This window comes from Drosophila busckii, chromosome 3R, assembly GCF_011750605.1.
Source record: "Drosophila busckii strain San Diego stock center, stock number 13000-0081.31 chromosome 3R, ASM1175060v1, whole genome shotgun sequence".
Taxonomy (NCBI): domain Eukaryota; kingdom Metazoa; phylum Arthropoda; class Insecta; order Diptera; family Drosophilidae; genus Drosophila; species Drosophila busckii.
Window position 1 is genome coordinate 5284832 of NC_046607.1, and position 15966 is coordinate 5300797.

Below are 15966 nucleotides of genomic sequence, written 5' to 3' on the forward strand. Positions count from 1 at the left end.
CTCTCTCTTTCCATTATTTTACTTATCCATGCTTTTCATTTATTCATTGCAATTTAGCACAGCTCCTTGTTGTAACACGCCGCATTGCATCCACGACTCAATTACAAAACTTTCTCCTAATTTTTGCACAATTTTAATTATCACGCCATCGTGCTTTTGCCCATGATTGTTGTTGCTGTTGGTGTTGCTGTTGTGACTGTTGCAGCTGCCAAAGTTGCTGTAAAAGGCGCACCACAAATGCAATTTCCGTGCAAAATATTTGCACAAAGAAATGAAACTTTCTCTGCACTCGCGCCATTACGTGTTCGAAAAATACTCAAAGTTTGCATGCACCAAATAAAGAAAGAAAACAGGAAAGAACTTTCCTCAAAGCACAACTCTCGACTGCGTAGAGAATTTAAAGTTGGCAGCAGGCTTACAACTCAAAATAGGTTCGTTTTCTACTCTGCGGCATTTTGTGTACTTTGTAAATAGTTAAAGCATTGGTTGGCAAAAGGAAAAGGCTGCAGTAGCCGCTTCGCTGGTTCAAATTAAAAGAAATATTTAGTAGCGAGAATAAAATGAACTGTTGCCGGCTGCTTTTGTTTCTGCTTGCTTTTGTGGTTGCAGTTTGTTCTGCAGCTGCATAATGGGAGAATGCACTTTTTTTGATGAGCACCCGTCGCAGACTTTCCCTATCTCACCCTCTCTCTCTCTCTCTATCTCTCTCTTGATAGCAGGCGTATTCCAAGAGGGGCGTGTAAACGAATAAAACCTGGGCCAAACTTTTAAGAACGTCGCAGCTACAACAGACACAAGGACAAGGTATAATGCCAACTGACAGTTTTTCTTTACACTTGCCTTTTGGGTTGAATATTCGAGACTGTTGTAAATCAGCTTCCTGAAAAAATAATGCGAAATTATTGGCGCAATGCGCCAAGTGACGACGCGACTGAAAAGCATTTAAATTCGGTCAGCTTGCCAAAAAGTAAAAGCAGCTCTCCGTAGATAAATTACTATATACTTGTTGATTTCAAATAAATATTAAATTGTACGGAAATAAAACTGTCCACCGAGGTGTGTAATAAATTCTGTTAGTGCTCTACCAGCACAGAAATTTAATTTAACTCTCAAATATTTTCAATAAAGAACAGACACCTGCTTGCAAATTTATTGCTTTTGCTTGTGTGTAGCAAAATCTCGGTCACAGAAATTGCCTTACACTTCATCAGTGCCGCGATACAATGTGGATGCAACGAGTATTTACAGCCAGGCATAAATTGAAAATGCTTTTACATTCGCGCTGCTGGCTTACTGAATAGATGGCGCCCCACGATGATTTAATACACAGCAAAATGAAATTTTATATGCACCTATGTTTTTGCTTCTGCAGCCAACTAGGCAAAATTGTTTAAAGGCTTGACTGTGCATTTTAGAACCTCCATTGCCCCCAAGCACTATTAAATATTTTACTGTCACGTCAACATCATTCAACATCATTTGAAAGCATGACTGTTATGGCGTTAAGCATACGTGAGGCGATTAACATAATTAGATGTGTAAATTCAACACAAGCATAAGATAAATCCCAGACACCACGTGTCAGATAAACAGACAGATAGTCGTGACAAAAATCCACACAATGTTTAAATATTTGCATGGTGAAAGTGAAGAAGCAGCAGGTGGAAAACAGTGACAAGTGGCATTAGGATAAGCCCGAGCAAGCAAAGGCAACCGCAATCGTGCCATTAAAGCTTGTTCCCTTCACAGTCCTTTTTCCTTTTCGTCGTGCCTTTAACACGCACTTAAGTGCTTCAACATAATTTCCTCAAATTCAGTGGGAAATTATAAATTCGCACACATACACTTCAACGTTTTTGATAAGCGCTTTAATTAGCTTAAGTTTTCATGTTGCCACTTTGTATTCCCAGTGAGCCCTTCAGACCGCACGTCCCTGATGAGGTGACTACATCACATTAATTGCCTTGTCGCTGGCTCTCAATTTCCGCTTGTGTGTGTGTGTGTGTGTTAGTAATGTGTTATCCTTGGTCGTGGCATTCCTTTTATCTGTTTTTCATTTAAAAACTCTGCATATTCCTTTGCCACAGACTTGAGGGCACAAGAGATGACACCTGCCCCAACAGTCCTCCAGCTTGTTGCTCACCCCGAAGCAGCCTTTGTGGTCTCTCTCACATATCTGCATACACAAGCAGCTCAAGCTTCAGTTCCTCAATATGGCATCCAGTCATGTGGCAGGCATTCTACTTTAAATTCAGTTACTTTGCAGAGTTCTCCACTCATTGTTGAAGAATTTAATAGACTAAATTGCGTTTGAAGGCGCATTGGGCGTGGCCGTGTGATGATTGCTGCTTTGTTATTCATGGAATTGTTTAAAAATTTAGATTGCTACACAACTTGTAAATAGCAATTGACGAAGCTGTTGCCTGGGATCCATCATATACATATATTTAAGATATATAAATTAATCAGAAGTAAAACTTATGTCTGAAGTCCTTTTATTGTTTCCTTTAATATTAATTGCTCTCCGCTTGGAAATCTGAGTAAAGCTTCATGGAATCCAGCAGCTGTTTACGTTGCTGGAGGAAGCTTAAGTTTCAATTTAAAATCAATTGCTAAGAGGGAAAGAGAGGGAGCAACCAAGGGCCAATGTCAACCCACGCGCACACTTAAGGTTAATGAAAAAAGCCTCTTAAAATTCCACGTAAAAATGGGAACAACAAACGGGCAGAAAAGTATTTGCAAGCATAATTTAATTAATTAGAGAGAAGCCCCTACTCGACTACTCATTGTTGTTTTTTGTCAATTAGCTAAGAAGCGCATTTGGGGTCACGTTGATTAAAGTCGTGTCCAGGAGATTCTCTCCCAAGTGTTTGTTGTCCCAGGCACGTTACAGAGGGGTGGAGTGGGGTGAGGTCAAAGGCCCCATTCTGCTTTAAGAGCTAACTACGCGATAAAACTGTAAAGTGAAACGAATTTATTAATTAATCTGGCCAACGAACTAAGGCGACGGGATAGCCACACAATGAGATGAATTGTGAGCTGGCCAAGTAACCAGAGGTAAGAAATAAGAGTAAAGTTTTAGGTTACCTTTGGTTTCCTTGCTCATCCAGGCTGTGCTCGCATTGTCAACACGAATGTTGTTTATTCTATGGCGCAGTCAACGAAAACTGAGCAGCGCTGGTTGGCCATTGAACCGAGTAAGCAGCAGCGGCAGAGGATTGAGTGTCATTGAGTGGCAAACAGACAGAGAGCTCTTGCTAGCCTTTTGTAGTTGTATTTTCTTGTTGTTGTTGTTGTTGCTTGGCCAATTGCGGTCGAGTGTCATTGAACATAGCACAAATGAAACACGCACGGACAAGCACAGACATGAACACACACGAGAGGAGAGAAAAAAAGCTACTGGTGTCAGTGAGGGAAGATTAGCTGCCACATTGCGTTGCCTTTGTAGTCTGCTTGCCACGTCATTACGCTCTCAATTAGCTTGCGAGCAGCTGCCAATTTTTGAGTGCACTATTTAGAGAGTGAGGGAGGGGAGAGAAGACAATAGATTCAGTCAACTACTTTGCATGCAGTCGAGCAGCAGGCAAATGTCTTAAGCAGCTTAGCATTCAGCGACTATTGAGTGCACAGTCTCGGACTTTCTTATCGTGTCCTGTTCCATTTCAGTGGCTTTTAGCAAAGAAGTCGAGCAAGAAGTCTTAAGCGCCGCTTAGGAACGAATGCACTTTGCCAAAGTTCAATATAGTTTAATTCTATTAAATGACAATGAATGCGAAAATGTCGCAGCTTATAGAAGTTTCTCTAGATGCCTAATCACATTGCTTGCAGTGGGTCCAAATCCATTTCTGTAGTAATTGGTGCAGCATAATTTGATTATCCCAGTAAGCACAGCCATGGTTATTCCATAATTGGAATGTTTTTAGGTTGCATCCCTGATTTGACAGCTGCCCACATGTCGCATTGTTGATTTATTGGCTGTTAGAAGCGAGGGGCAGGCGAATTGCGTGCTTTGGGTAAACCACAAATGCAGCTCATCCGCAGTGCAGTGGTGCTGGTGGCTTTGGTGGCAAAAGAATCTCGCTGCACTCATTTTGGCGCCCGCATACAAAATTCAATGGCATCGTAACAGGTTGAAGCTACAAACGGGGATTACAGCTCACGCAGAGAAATATTTAAATTGGCAACGGGCACGAATTCGGGAAAATTAATGTGGCTGTGTGCAAACCTTCGTCAGACTGATTGAAAAAATTGGCTTAAGTGCTTAACTAATGGTAAGCCAGGCAATAAGCCCATTCGTAAACATGTCCCCGATGCATACGTGGCAAACATACGTATAACGAGCCTTAAGTTCCTGCCATGACCCTGACATAAATCTTTGGCCAGTTGGGCTGTCGAACTTGCTTGCGTGAGTCTCTTACATTATCGGCGTGTGCGTCCATTAAACGTTTCTCGTTAAGCTATGGCTCATAAATAGTGACCATAGCAGTAATCAAGGCTTGGTTAATTGGGCCAACAACAAAGCAAACTGTCGAGTTAAGCGATTTTGCATTCAATCTTGTTATCTTTGCATTTATGCCACATGCAAATTGAAATAAAAAGTTTATGCAGCAAATAACTTTTGCAATTTGCATATTTAGCAGTTTATGTTTACTTTGTTTTAAAATAAAAGTAATTAAATAAACATTGCAAGCTTTTTAATTTAATTAAAAGAGACAATAGCTAACAACTGACTGTGAACTCAACTCGACTCATATCTCTGGCATATTTTATGCTGTCGCTGCGGTATTTGCACACTCCGGCGTACTCGGGGGAATCAGAGCAATTGGACACACACTCACACATGCGCACATACGTGTACTAGAAACTAACTGCAAATTGCAACTGTAAATTGCAAATGAAATTCGCAGTTTTCAGAATTTCCCATCAGCGTTGCAACGTTTCCATGCAAATTCCTTTACCACGTCTGTTTACCTGTGTGTGGACATTAATTTTCACGCGAATTATATACGCTAACGGGAAACTGATAAATGAAAGGTGCAGCTATTAAAGTGAGCTGAAATTTAATGCAAACCAAACAGTTTAGTTTAGTCAATCAACAAATTTGTGCCTATAATGGGAAATAAACTACATCATCAACTTTGGCCAGACGAAAGTTTGTTCCAGGTAAATTATATAATTGGCCATTACTACGCAAAGTTTACATAATGTGTGCCCAACTTTTAGCATTTACCTAATTTATTAAAAATTGATTTGACACAAGTGGGAAGTACAGTCAGAAAAAAGGACAAGAGGCCACAAGTAAACTTCTATAAGGCGCAAACTTTGCAACTTTAATTGAAAGTCGAAGCTATAAAATGGACGCCCAGTTCATTCCAGACCATCAATGCCACGCGCGGCTGTTAAAAGGAAGAGGCTTTTGCCTCTAAGACAAAATTTGTTTGCCCTTGGATTGGCTTTTTTGTCGCCAGTGACAACCTTGCGAACCCTTGTCAGCTGCGTTGGAGTGGGAGTGATGATACCATCGACTTTGCTATGTGCTTAATCATGGCTCTGAGGCTGAGACTGAGACACATTCAATGGAGAGGCAACCTTTTGTTTTAGACAAGGCGAATCAAATCGGATCGAAGTCTTAAGTGTAGATTATCATTGGTGAATCTCAAATCATAATAAATCATTTTCTTTCAATAGCAGTGCACACAGAATTTTCATGATTTAGCCAAAATGAAAACCTTTCAGGCTTTCGACAAATATTTTCCAAGCTTCCATGCTGTGATTAGTTCCCCTACTTACCAAGATACTTGAATGGCTGAACTTAACGAGCAGCCGCAATTAGATTTCGAACGAAACAATGAGGCTCGTGAGCGGCATTAGCTACGTTGTCGTCTGCCCTCAGTCGTAATCCTTGGCGCCATTTAGAAGCGGATTAAGAAATTAATGGCCTACCATGAGCAGAGTTTAGCGGGCTTGTTACATGGCTTTGGTTTCTCACGCGCTTTGTCATTTTTCATTCTTAATGTGCGAGCCACGGGGCATTTAAAACAGTTTTGATTCAATAGCAAGCAGATAAAGTTAAGGATTTAAGTTAAATTAATGTGTGCCAGTTATATAAATAGTACCAGAAAAGTCAACAGCTTATTTAAAGCACAGATTGAATACAAAAGTAAGGAATTGTGGTACAATACTATAGACAGATTTTTATAAAACTATTCTACAAATTTACTATTAAGTTATTCTTTAAGCAAGAACATTTTATTGAACGATTCAATAACAATATTATCATGTTAAGGGTCTACAAGTGCTGATAATGCTTAAATCTGTTAAATAAATGAGAACATTAAGTATACGCACGTTTAAGTAGGCAATGTAGCTTGCAGCCATATGGACTAAAAGCAAGTAAATATATGGGATATATATGTAATTATTATTGTGGCAGATGGTTCACTGCTTATACTTGTCACTGCGACAGTCCACACACAACTGACCTGCTTGTGGCCCCGCTTGCTTCCTTACGCTCTTGCTCTGCTGCTCTTCGCTCATACACTTAATCAGAGAATTGAGTCTCTCGTTCAGCGGCAGTAATGCAGAGAGATCGAGCGCATACGAATGAAAGCAGCTCTGCTCTTTCTATTAAACACTTTGGGAGATAACAAACAGTGGCAGTCGCTCAAGCGCTCTGAAAGGCTTGCGTTCTTAGGTTATCTGCTGCTCCTCGCTCGTGCGCTTGATCACAGTACTGAGCCTCTTGTTCAGCCACTGCAGCTCAGAGCAATCGAGCGCATACGAACCGATCAGTGGTGCTGTCGCTCACGCTCTCTGAAAGGCTTGCGCTCCCAACTTCAGTATGATCAATGTCTGTGTGGGAGGCTGGCAGGTAGGGCGGCAAGCGAGCGCCCTTGCAAGTCAGTTGCTTATGGACTGTTGGCTAGTGAACAAGCATTGATTGAGCTGTGAGAAGAATATAAAATAAATAATTCCAACGTTGCTTGCAATGTTTAATGTACTTTATTACTGTTAAGCATTTAATATAATTTATAATTGTTGCCTAGTCTAACTTATGCTTAAATGGCTTTGGTTTCTCATGGGATTTGCCATTTTAATGTGCGCAGCTTTAATTCAAAACCAAGCAGATAAAGTTGCAACAATTCCGTTTAGTTAAATATATTAAAGTGTGACTAAAATGGGGGACACTAATTAAGTCTTGCTGTGTGTGCAGTTTGCCAGGAAATGAGTCAAAGCGGATTCGTCTAGTCGTAAACAGGTAGCCACGAAATTAAATAAGTCGCCGCACGTACATATATGTACATTGGGGCTATATAAAGGCAGCAGCTAACAAGCACATTGACAGTCGTTAAAGGAGGACAATAACAAAGAATGGCCAGCGACTACGGATCCTGTGGCTGCCAGGATGCGGCAGACAACGGCAGCGTTTTATATATTTATAAGCAACAGACTGCGGCACAATATAGAAACCCAACAACATAATGTGGCAAAGGGTGAGGTGAACTCTGCTTCAACAAAGAGAAGAAGAATCAAGGCCTGCTTGGCTGTGGCGTGGGTTGACTTCCGCTTCCGTCAACACTGGCGCTGACTGCTGCTTCCTAGAAAACTCGGCGCTAGCAAGCCATAAGGACATTGAGGTCGTTAGTTTGCTTCGTGGCTAATTTGCAAATAGAATGTAAATTGGCACAATCGAGAAACAATGAAGAACAGAGGGCGAACAGCTTTTGCCATTTAATTACAACTCGTTACAATGCCTGCAGGCCAGATGGATCGACTAGATGGATGCGCATTTGCTCTCAATTTGAATTGCAGGAGCTTCCATTTCAATCGCATCGCATCACAGAATGCAAATCGGACTGCCAGTGCAAATCACAGAGCGTATAATTAGTGCGGCCACTTTGCCTAAATATCAAGCATACGCCCCTTGGCCGTATTTCAAATGTATAATTTGCAATGTACAGTGAATTTTGCATACATTGTGCTATTAGAATATAAAGTGATGGCAATGTAGATTTATCGTATGTGTATTATTATCATTGGCTGTGAAATTGAAATCTATCGAATATTAAAGTTATTGCATTTGTTAACATCCCGGGCGAAAACAAATTGGTCGGGAGAGCGTCCAGGGACCTGCGGCGTGTTTGCCCCATACATATTTGATTTTGCTCTGAGCAAATGTTATTGCAAATGCATGGGGCCAAGCATTCAATACGCCATGAGCTATGAATGCTATCACAGCAGGGTGTTGGCAAGCAAAAATTTAATAAAGTTATTGGCTGAATGTGCAATCAAAAGCGGAGTATATAAAGTGGCTGTGGTACAAATTGGTTATCTATGAAGAGCTGACAGTTGAGTTATGTGTTTCTCAACTTAACTACAGCTCAGCTCGTAGTAATATACAATCATTTGTCATAATTTAAGCTGACCCAGCCCAAGCCAATCACCTCAGGCCATTAAAGTGTCAGCTACAACGATAAAAAGAATAAGAACTATAAAAAGGAGCGAAAATATGACGCGCATTCGACACGAAAATCGACTGAAAAGCAATTATTTACACTCGAGCAATAAAAATATGCCACTCAAGCCAACCGCTTGGAGGGATTCTCACCAACTCCAGCAACCCTCCCACGCGCGTAAAGTCCACGCGCAAAAAGCTGCACGAAAATTGTGTCAAAATTGGCGCTGGGAAATTTATTACCTTTTCCTTTTGCTTGCTTTTTTTTGGCTGCCTGGTGAGTCTTTCTTTGCCTGGAATTGCATTTTGAGCATACCGAGAGCATTTTTATGGCCTCCATTGAGATACACACAGCATAAATTGTGGGTGGCGGTTGGTGTTGGGGGTGGGGGGCGTGTAATTTTGATTTTTACGAGCTTGGCACTTTCACGCGTTGATTCGACAAATCCAGAGCACTGAGCTGAACTTTTTGCGCTGGGGATTTCTACGGGAAAACCAATTATGAAAATGAAAAACTCAAGAGCATATGCCAAAGTCTTGGATTTCGTATTTTTCAATTCGCTAGCCTTCAGTAAAAGCCGCATAATCCATTCCATTTCGCTGATATATATTTTTGTCTGTTTGCAATTTGTTTACAGCACCTACAACACAAAGAGACGAGAAAATGTTGCAGCGTCCCACTTGGCACTGGGCCACATAACGGTGCCGCGCGCTGTCCAATCCCCTCATCCCAGGCCACCAAGCCAAGTGACTCGTGCTACCCAAACAAAAATGGCGGCACCCACATCAATGGAAGTCATCAGCTGCCTGGCGCTGCTGCTCGGCGTGCTCATAAGCAGCGGTAAGTGAAAGATTTATGCGAGGTACTCAATCAGATTGAACAACGATTTAATGCCATCTACCATCCCATGCTCAGGCTACTGCATAGACTGCTTCAAGTGCGTTTCATATAATGGCGCTAACAAGGCGTGCGACGATCCATTTCACAATAATTACTCCACCGCCATATTGGAATCACCCTGCATGGGCGGACGCAAAGGACGCGATGGCCTCTTTCCAGCAACAGCGTGCATCAAAATTGCCGGCTATTATGGTGAGTATCCCAGCAGCAGGAACAGCTGTAAACACCTGACTAATGAAACTGCATTTGCTACACACACAGATGACAACGGCCAGACGATAACAGTGCGCGGCTGCGCTCTGGACAGCGGCACGCTGACAACAGACACAGAGATTATAAGAATGTCGCATTGTGGTAAATTCTACTACGATGGCAGGTGAGCATTTTTATGATGCGCGAGTTTATGCCATGCACAAGTTCTTTATGGCCATAATAAACATAAAATTTTATGCACAGATACAATTACATGATAAATTCTTATTCTGATGTGCACAATTTTCCAGTCTGTTTAAGCTGGATATTTAAATAAAATGCATAAGGCTGTGTAGCTTGCCTTATCGCTAAAATGTTTTAGTTTGCGCTTTGTGCGCTTTACATCCTGACATTAATATATTTACATTGTCGCAGCAATAACTTAACATTATCTCATGCTCTTTTCTCCCACTGCCACCACCCACTCAGATACGTACATGGCTGTCTACAGAGCTGCAGTGATGCGGATGCTTGCAACAGCAGCCAAACAAAGCATGTTGAGCCATTTATGCTTAGTGTAGCGTTGCTGCTGCTGGCGGCTGCAAGGTAGCAGTGACAACAACAACAACTACAACAACAAGAGCGACAACACCAACAACAAGCGGATGGTGCTGCTGCTGGCGCTTGAAAGGATTTTTGGCTGAAGCGCATGTGAAAAAGCATTTAATCTAATTCAGCTGGCGCGTAGATTTTGTAATCCAACAAACTTTCATCCACAAATTTCACTTTCTCATTTCTGCTCTCAGTGTCTAAAATTGCACTCAACAGTAATTGCACTAAAGGATAGCACAGGACTAAAACATACAACACACACACCCACACGCTCACACGCGCAAGTGGAGGAAATGCAACTCATTTTATTTCTATAGAATTCATCAAGCAATTATGTGATTTATGAAATGAATATTTAACAAATAATTAACAATAATTGATGAATTAAAATATATATTTAAAACGCAAAGATTTAAACCTATTTACTATTAACAAACGCTAAGCGCTGCTAAACAAAAATATCAAGTCTAAAATCAAAACGAGACAAAACGAGTATTCAAATTCAATTGCAATTATTTTTAGCTATTAAGTGCGTACATTAAATTTAATTACAACTCAAACTGTGTACTGTATTGTTCAACTATTGTAAATAGATTTTATTTCATTGTTAGTAAAAGCTGAATTTTAGGCAATTTAATAAACAATTATGTACGATTATAAATAATTCATGGGCATTTAGCTAGTTCTATTAAAATGTTAAAAACTGCGAATAAGTTGCCATAAATACTTTGCAAACATTATTAAAAATTTAATAACATGTGCATTTCTGTAAAAGCTCAGCCATAAATTAATTTTAAATGCAAACATTTGTAGACAGGCATTGCACTGATTGACACATTTAACAGTCTTGCATACGTTTCAATTGTTAAAGATATTGTTATCATTGAATTTGCTATTACTATTATAATAGCTCGATAGCGACAACTCTTATCAAAGCTTTTGCTATAAGATTCCCAACAAGCTTAGCCAACTGCTCGCAGTAATACATTGACTCTTAAGCAGAATGGACGGTAAGCACTCGATTTGAAATGAATCGGCCAACTAATCAGAAGCGTCAAATGCGTTGCAGCTCATACTTGGTTGCACTATAGTAACGGCGCTGTGCCGCAAGATCCTATCGTAGCTGGCCATGATTCAGATGGAGATACTATTTTCATTGGCCGCGCATTTTACAACAATGATATGTTGCCAGCTAAGGTGATTCCCAACAAGGGCAAGGCCTACGTGGCCTATGGTGGTGAGGAGATTGAGCTGGAGAACTATGAAGTGCTTAGTGGCAAGTTCTACGATTGGTTGCCGGCAGAGAATGGCGGTGTACCGGACACGGCTGTTCAAGTGGGATGCAATGTCGATGGAGAGGCTTTGTACGCGGGTCGTGGCTATCACGCTGGCAGTCTAACGGTTGGCAAAGTGCATCCTTCTCACGGCTGTCTGTATATTCCCTACGGTGCCGAAGAGATTAAGTTATTCTCATATGAGGTTCTCTCACGTCCTCAAATGGTGAGATAGGCAATTGTTCATAATTTACCATACTAGTCTGTGTTCAATAAACTGGAATTTTTATAACATGTTGTTAAGGCCTTATCAATAGATTTCAACCTTCATTGTAATTACAATCGGTAGCTCTATATTTATGGATGACGTCATTAACTATAAAACAATTTTTATGATTGACTTCCTCTGTTTCGCAGTAATTTCATCGACTTACTAAGCCCAAAACTTATTATGCAGGAATTTGATACGAAAATCAGTTCTAAGTTAACATTGATATCTATAAAACTAATTGACGAGTAGCTAATAATAATTATGTTTTTAACTTGCTAACTTATAATTCGCCCTAATGCTAGATCAAATATATATTTTTTTCAAACATTTGAACCAACAGGACCAAGCTAAATCGAAATGTCAAGCTTACCAGAAGAACAATAGCATTTAATACATGAGAATTGTTAAGAAAATTTCTAAACTTAAGTTTTGTGTTCATTTCTTTTCATACAAAGCGAGCTTGCAATGGTTTCTGCAAAAATAAAATATGAAATAATTAAAGTATTAGCACAACATTTTTGATAAAAAGAAAGAAAACCACTATATATACCACAAAATGACTTTCGCTCTAAGATAACAAAATTTTGCTGAAATCGCTTGCTTGCAATGCAATAAAATTACCTAATCAAAAGCAAAAAAATCTAAACAATTTAAGCACCTCATTGGCTAGCAACCAATATGATCAAAGCTCTACAACACTTCACTTAAATCTATATATAAATATGTATACATTATTACAATGAATGACCAAGCAAAGTGTATAAAACATTGAAAGTTTCATGGCAACAGTTGCTAAACATTTTTGAATGCAAATGTACTTAGCACCTAAGAAGTTTATATTTATATTTAAGCGCAAACCAAAAACTAAATAACGAAGCTACTAAAACTTATCTAATTGAATAAAAATTGTTTCTTTTGCATTTGAATGCGTGCGTAAAACATTTTCTAGGGCTATTTAAGAAAACGAATCAAAACAGAACCTAAACTTATAAGCATTTCTGAATAAAAACTGCATATATACATATATTGAAATTTCAATAATATACGAGTTTTATTTATGCTATAAGTCACAGTTTGAGCAATGGTGCAAATTAGTCTAACAGACTCTTAACATAAGCCGCATCCTCCTGAACAAACTTCTCGGCTTGCTCGGCAGGCACATCAACTTCTGTTTTGTAATTGTCTAGACCGATTTCTTCCTCTTTTCTGTGAATTAATTTATATAGAGACTTTTAAGTTGAGGTATTTTGTAAACTTACTTAATGAGAATATCCACAACATTCTCACAGGCTAGTAAGCAATCGCTATCGCGACCCTCTTTGGCTTCCCACTTGTGATATTCGCGCAGAATCTCATAAACTCCTTTAGCACGCAGCACTTCTCGGCAACGACGAGTGGCGCACAATTGCAACAGGCACTCAAGCAACATCTTGCGCAAATCTGGATCTTCTTCACGAGTTTTACTCTCAGGCAGGTACTACAAAAGTAAACAGTTTAATTGTATAAACACTTCAGTTGAAGTACAAGTTACCTGTAGCTCAATCGGCAGCTTTTCATTGTCGTCATCATTGAATTCCTCGGGTCCACACAGTGGCTGAAGTATGGCCACTAGTATATTATCCTGTTCATTCAATATAATATCGTGATATACTGCATCAAAGCAAATATTCTTTATAATGCCAATAGTGCCGCCACGACGCACAACGCTCTCCTCAAACGAAGCAAAGGGCAACAGCTTTTCCATTAGCTGATATTTGCTGTGGCAACATAGTTCCCGTCCACGCTGCACTTGCGTCAAATTGCAGAATATTGGAGCTAGGTAGTGTAGCTTTGACTTTTTTTTCTTGTAGTCCAGATTGACAAACGCCTTGGCTAAATCTCCCAGCATTGGTTCTAATGTGTCGAGTATGGAAGGCACTAATGATTCGCATCTGGACAAATTACTTAGCACCATGCTCCAGGCATCAGCAAGGACTGCTTGTTCATCGATTATCTGATCGACAGCCTCCTTCACAATGTTGAATTCCCGTATAGGATGCTAAAATTATTAGCTATAATTAATATATGTATTCAAAGTATGTGTATTTGAACTTACAGGCACCATTTGCTGCGCTATTTCATAGACTTTAGTGGCGCCTGTTTCCTCTGCCGTCAAATTTATAAGACTAAGTACTGCATCTTTAGCAATTGTTGCGTTTGAATCTTTTGTAAGTCCAAAGATGGCATATATCATAAAGTCCAGCGCTAAGATGCATTCTTTACCTTCAGCAGTACCTGTCAGGCCTACAATTTAAGAATGTTTTAATAAATGAAAACAATAGTTTGTTTATAGTTATTCACAGTGCAGCTAATTTGTTTAAATGCTCACTGTTAGCTAAAAGCAAATTGTCAATTGTGTGCGTGTTGAGATACATACATATGTCAAGAACCTTTACCGGGTGCACGTGCTTTAAATTTGTTTTGCTTTGATTTCAACTTACCTAGCACATGTGATAATGCCACTGCTTTTAAGTCCAATCTTTGATTGGGCTGCATAAATTCAACCAGCTCTCGCAACTCCTCCATTCTGTTTTTATGTATAATTTATTGTAAACAAAAATTGTAGCAATTCAATTGCTATCAACAACAGCGTGGTAAACAGTAACAGTTAGAGCTGGAAAATACATCGGCGATGTATCGATGCATCGATGTTTTTTTCTTCTGAAAAACATCGAAGCATCGATGTGGGTAAACATCGATGATTTTCCAGCTCTACCAGCCTAGTATTGCCAATCGACAAATTATCGTATCGATTATCATTATACTAATTAATTAATTTCTTAACAATTCAAAAAATTTTGATGGCTTGGCTTTGCAACACACGGCTTGAACATACTTTTCACCTCTTTATTTTGCCAGATATAATATATCTGCTCGATTTGTAATCATTGAATTTTAAAAAGAGCAATTTGTGGAGTTCGCTAAATCCAAGACACAAACCATGTTTGTTCATCCCTGTGGGTGCATCTGAAATTCGAACCAAATACTCTGCAGGTTTGAGTATTAGTTTTTTGTCAATAACTATCCGATTCTTGGACGCTTTGCCAAATGTTTTCTTGTACATCGACAACCAAGAGATGTGTTGTTCATCAACCCCCAATGATTGCTCATTTTAATGTATGTGCTGTACATCAGCAACCAATGGCTGAAATTAAACAAACCTCAAGTCTGCAGCATAGAATTCTTGGTCATATCCTGTTTAAAAATCATCCGATTCGAGTCCAACAAGGCATTAAGCTTTGTAATCTGAGGGAATTTCGCTGACTTACAGTTTATGAAAACTGGAATTTTCACAGAAATTTGTCTGGTTTGTTCATTCGTTAAATATATAATGATATATTAAACAAATACATTCCTCTATATATTCTATGTATAATTTGAGTCTTTCTCTAATAAAAATAACGTTATAATTTGAATTTAAATAACCACTTAATGTGTTATGTATAATGTATGTACAAAATCCATTGTGAAAGGGGAATAACTAAATTACGTATGACGTAGGTAAGCAGAATTGTATTTTTATACTATTAACAGTTTTTTTTCAAGCTTGCTGCTAAGAGAGGCAATAAATTAGATTCTTTATGCTGAAAGCAGCAGTTTTTACAGCCCGACTGTATTTATTATAATTTCTCAGAATTAGACCAATCAGCGGTAGGCTTAGATTTTGAGGACTAGCTCATTACCTGAGCACTTGACATAAGATAAAGTGACTATAATAGAATTTAAAAGATTTGGCGCTGTTTTAATCAAACTGGTTGCTGTTTTCAACAAATCATATTGACGAAATGTAAGTAGAACTTGAATTGAATTTGAACTTTTGCCATTTCATTGCTAAGCAATGGTAAATACAACTTTTTAAACTGAGGACCTGGCAGTTGCGAAAGGATCAACAATTGCAATTGAGAAAGGATTCGGCAAAAGAGTTTTGCTCGCCATTGGATTCGTTGAATGAATCCCCGAAGCGGCTTTATGCGCAAAACTTTTGCTTGTTATTTTTAATGGGCGGCAATAATCGTTAAATGTGTCGACTCTGTATCCTCGCCCCCAAATGTCGGTGAGGCTGCAAAGCAACGGTTCCAGTTTCTATTTGTATACCAGCTCCGTTGCAATAGTTTTGTGGGGACCAAAGAGCTTTGTGGGGAGGAGCAGGCCGAGGCCTTGCTGGCAACTCAACTGAAAATTTCATTTCGTTTCGGAAACAGCAACAGCGACAGCAACGGGA

The 15966-nt window shown here is 39.4% G+C and overlaps 3 protein-coding genes across 3 annotated transcripts; 2 read left to right on the forward strand and 1 right to left on the reverse strand.

The window, feature by feature from the left end:
• Positions 1-9096: 9096 nt before the first annotated feature.
• Positions 9097-11026, forward strand: LOC108604186. The gene is made up of 4 exons (XM_033294095.1): positions 9097-9296; positions 9372-9548; positions 9618-9732; positions 10038-11026. The coding sequence occupies exons 1-4, from the start codon at positions 9227-9229 to the stop codon at positions 10156-10158; spliced, it is 483 nt and encodes a 160-aa protein (XP_033149986.1). The 5' UTR covers positions 9097-9226; the 3' UTR covers positions 10159-11026.
• Positions 11027-11119: 93 nt separating this feature from the next.
• On the forward strand, positions 11120-12131 carry LOC108604187 (natterin-3). Its single transcript, XM_017993537.1, has 2 exons — positions 11120-11170; positions 11230-12131. Exons 1-2 carry the CDS (start codon positions 11164-11166, stop codon positions 11667-11669), a joined length of 447 nt encoding a protein of 148 aa, XP_017849026.1. The 5' UTR covers positions 11120-11163; the 3' UTR covers positions 11670-12131.
• Positions 12132-12755: 624 nt separating this feature from the next.
• On the reverse strand, positions 12756-14332 carry LOC108604185 (protein HGH1 homolog). The gene is made up of 5 exons (XM_017993532.1): positions 14186-14332; positions 13801-13988; positions 13237-13743; positions 12965-13182; positions 12756-12911 (listed from the first exon to the last, which is right to left on the reverse strand). Exons 1-5 carry the CDS (start codon positions 14268-14270, stop codon positions 12797-12799), a joined length of 1113 nt encoding a protein of 370 aa, XP_017849021.1. The 5' UTR covers positions 14271-14332; the 3' UTR covers positions 12756-12796.
• Positions 14333-15966: the final 1634 nt, after the last annotated feature.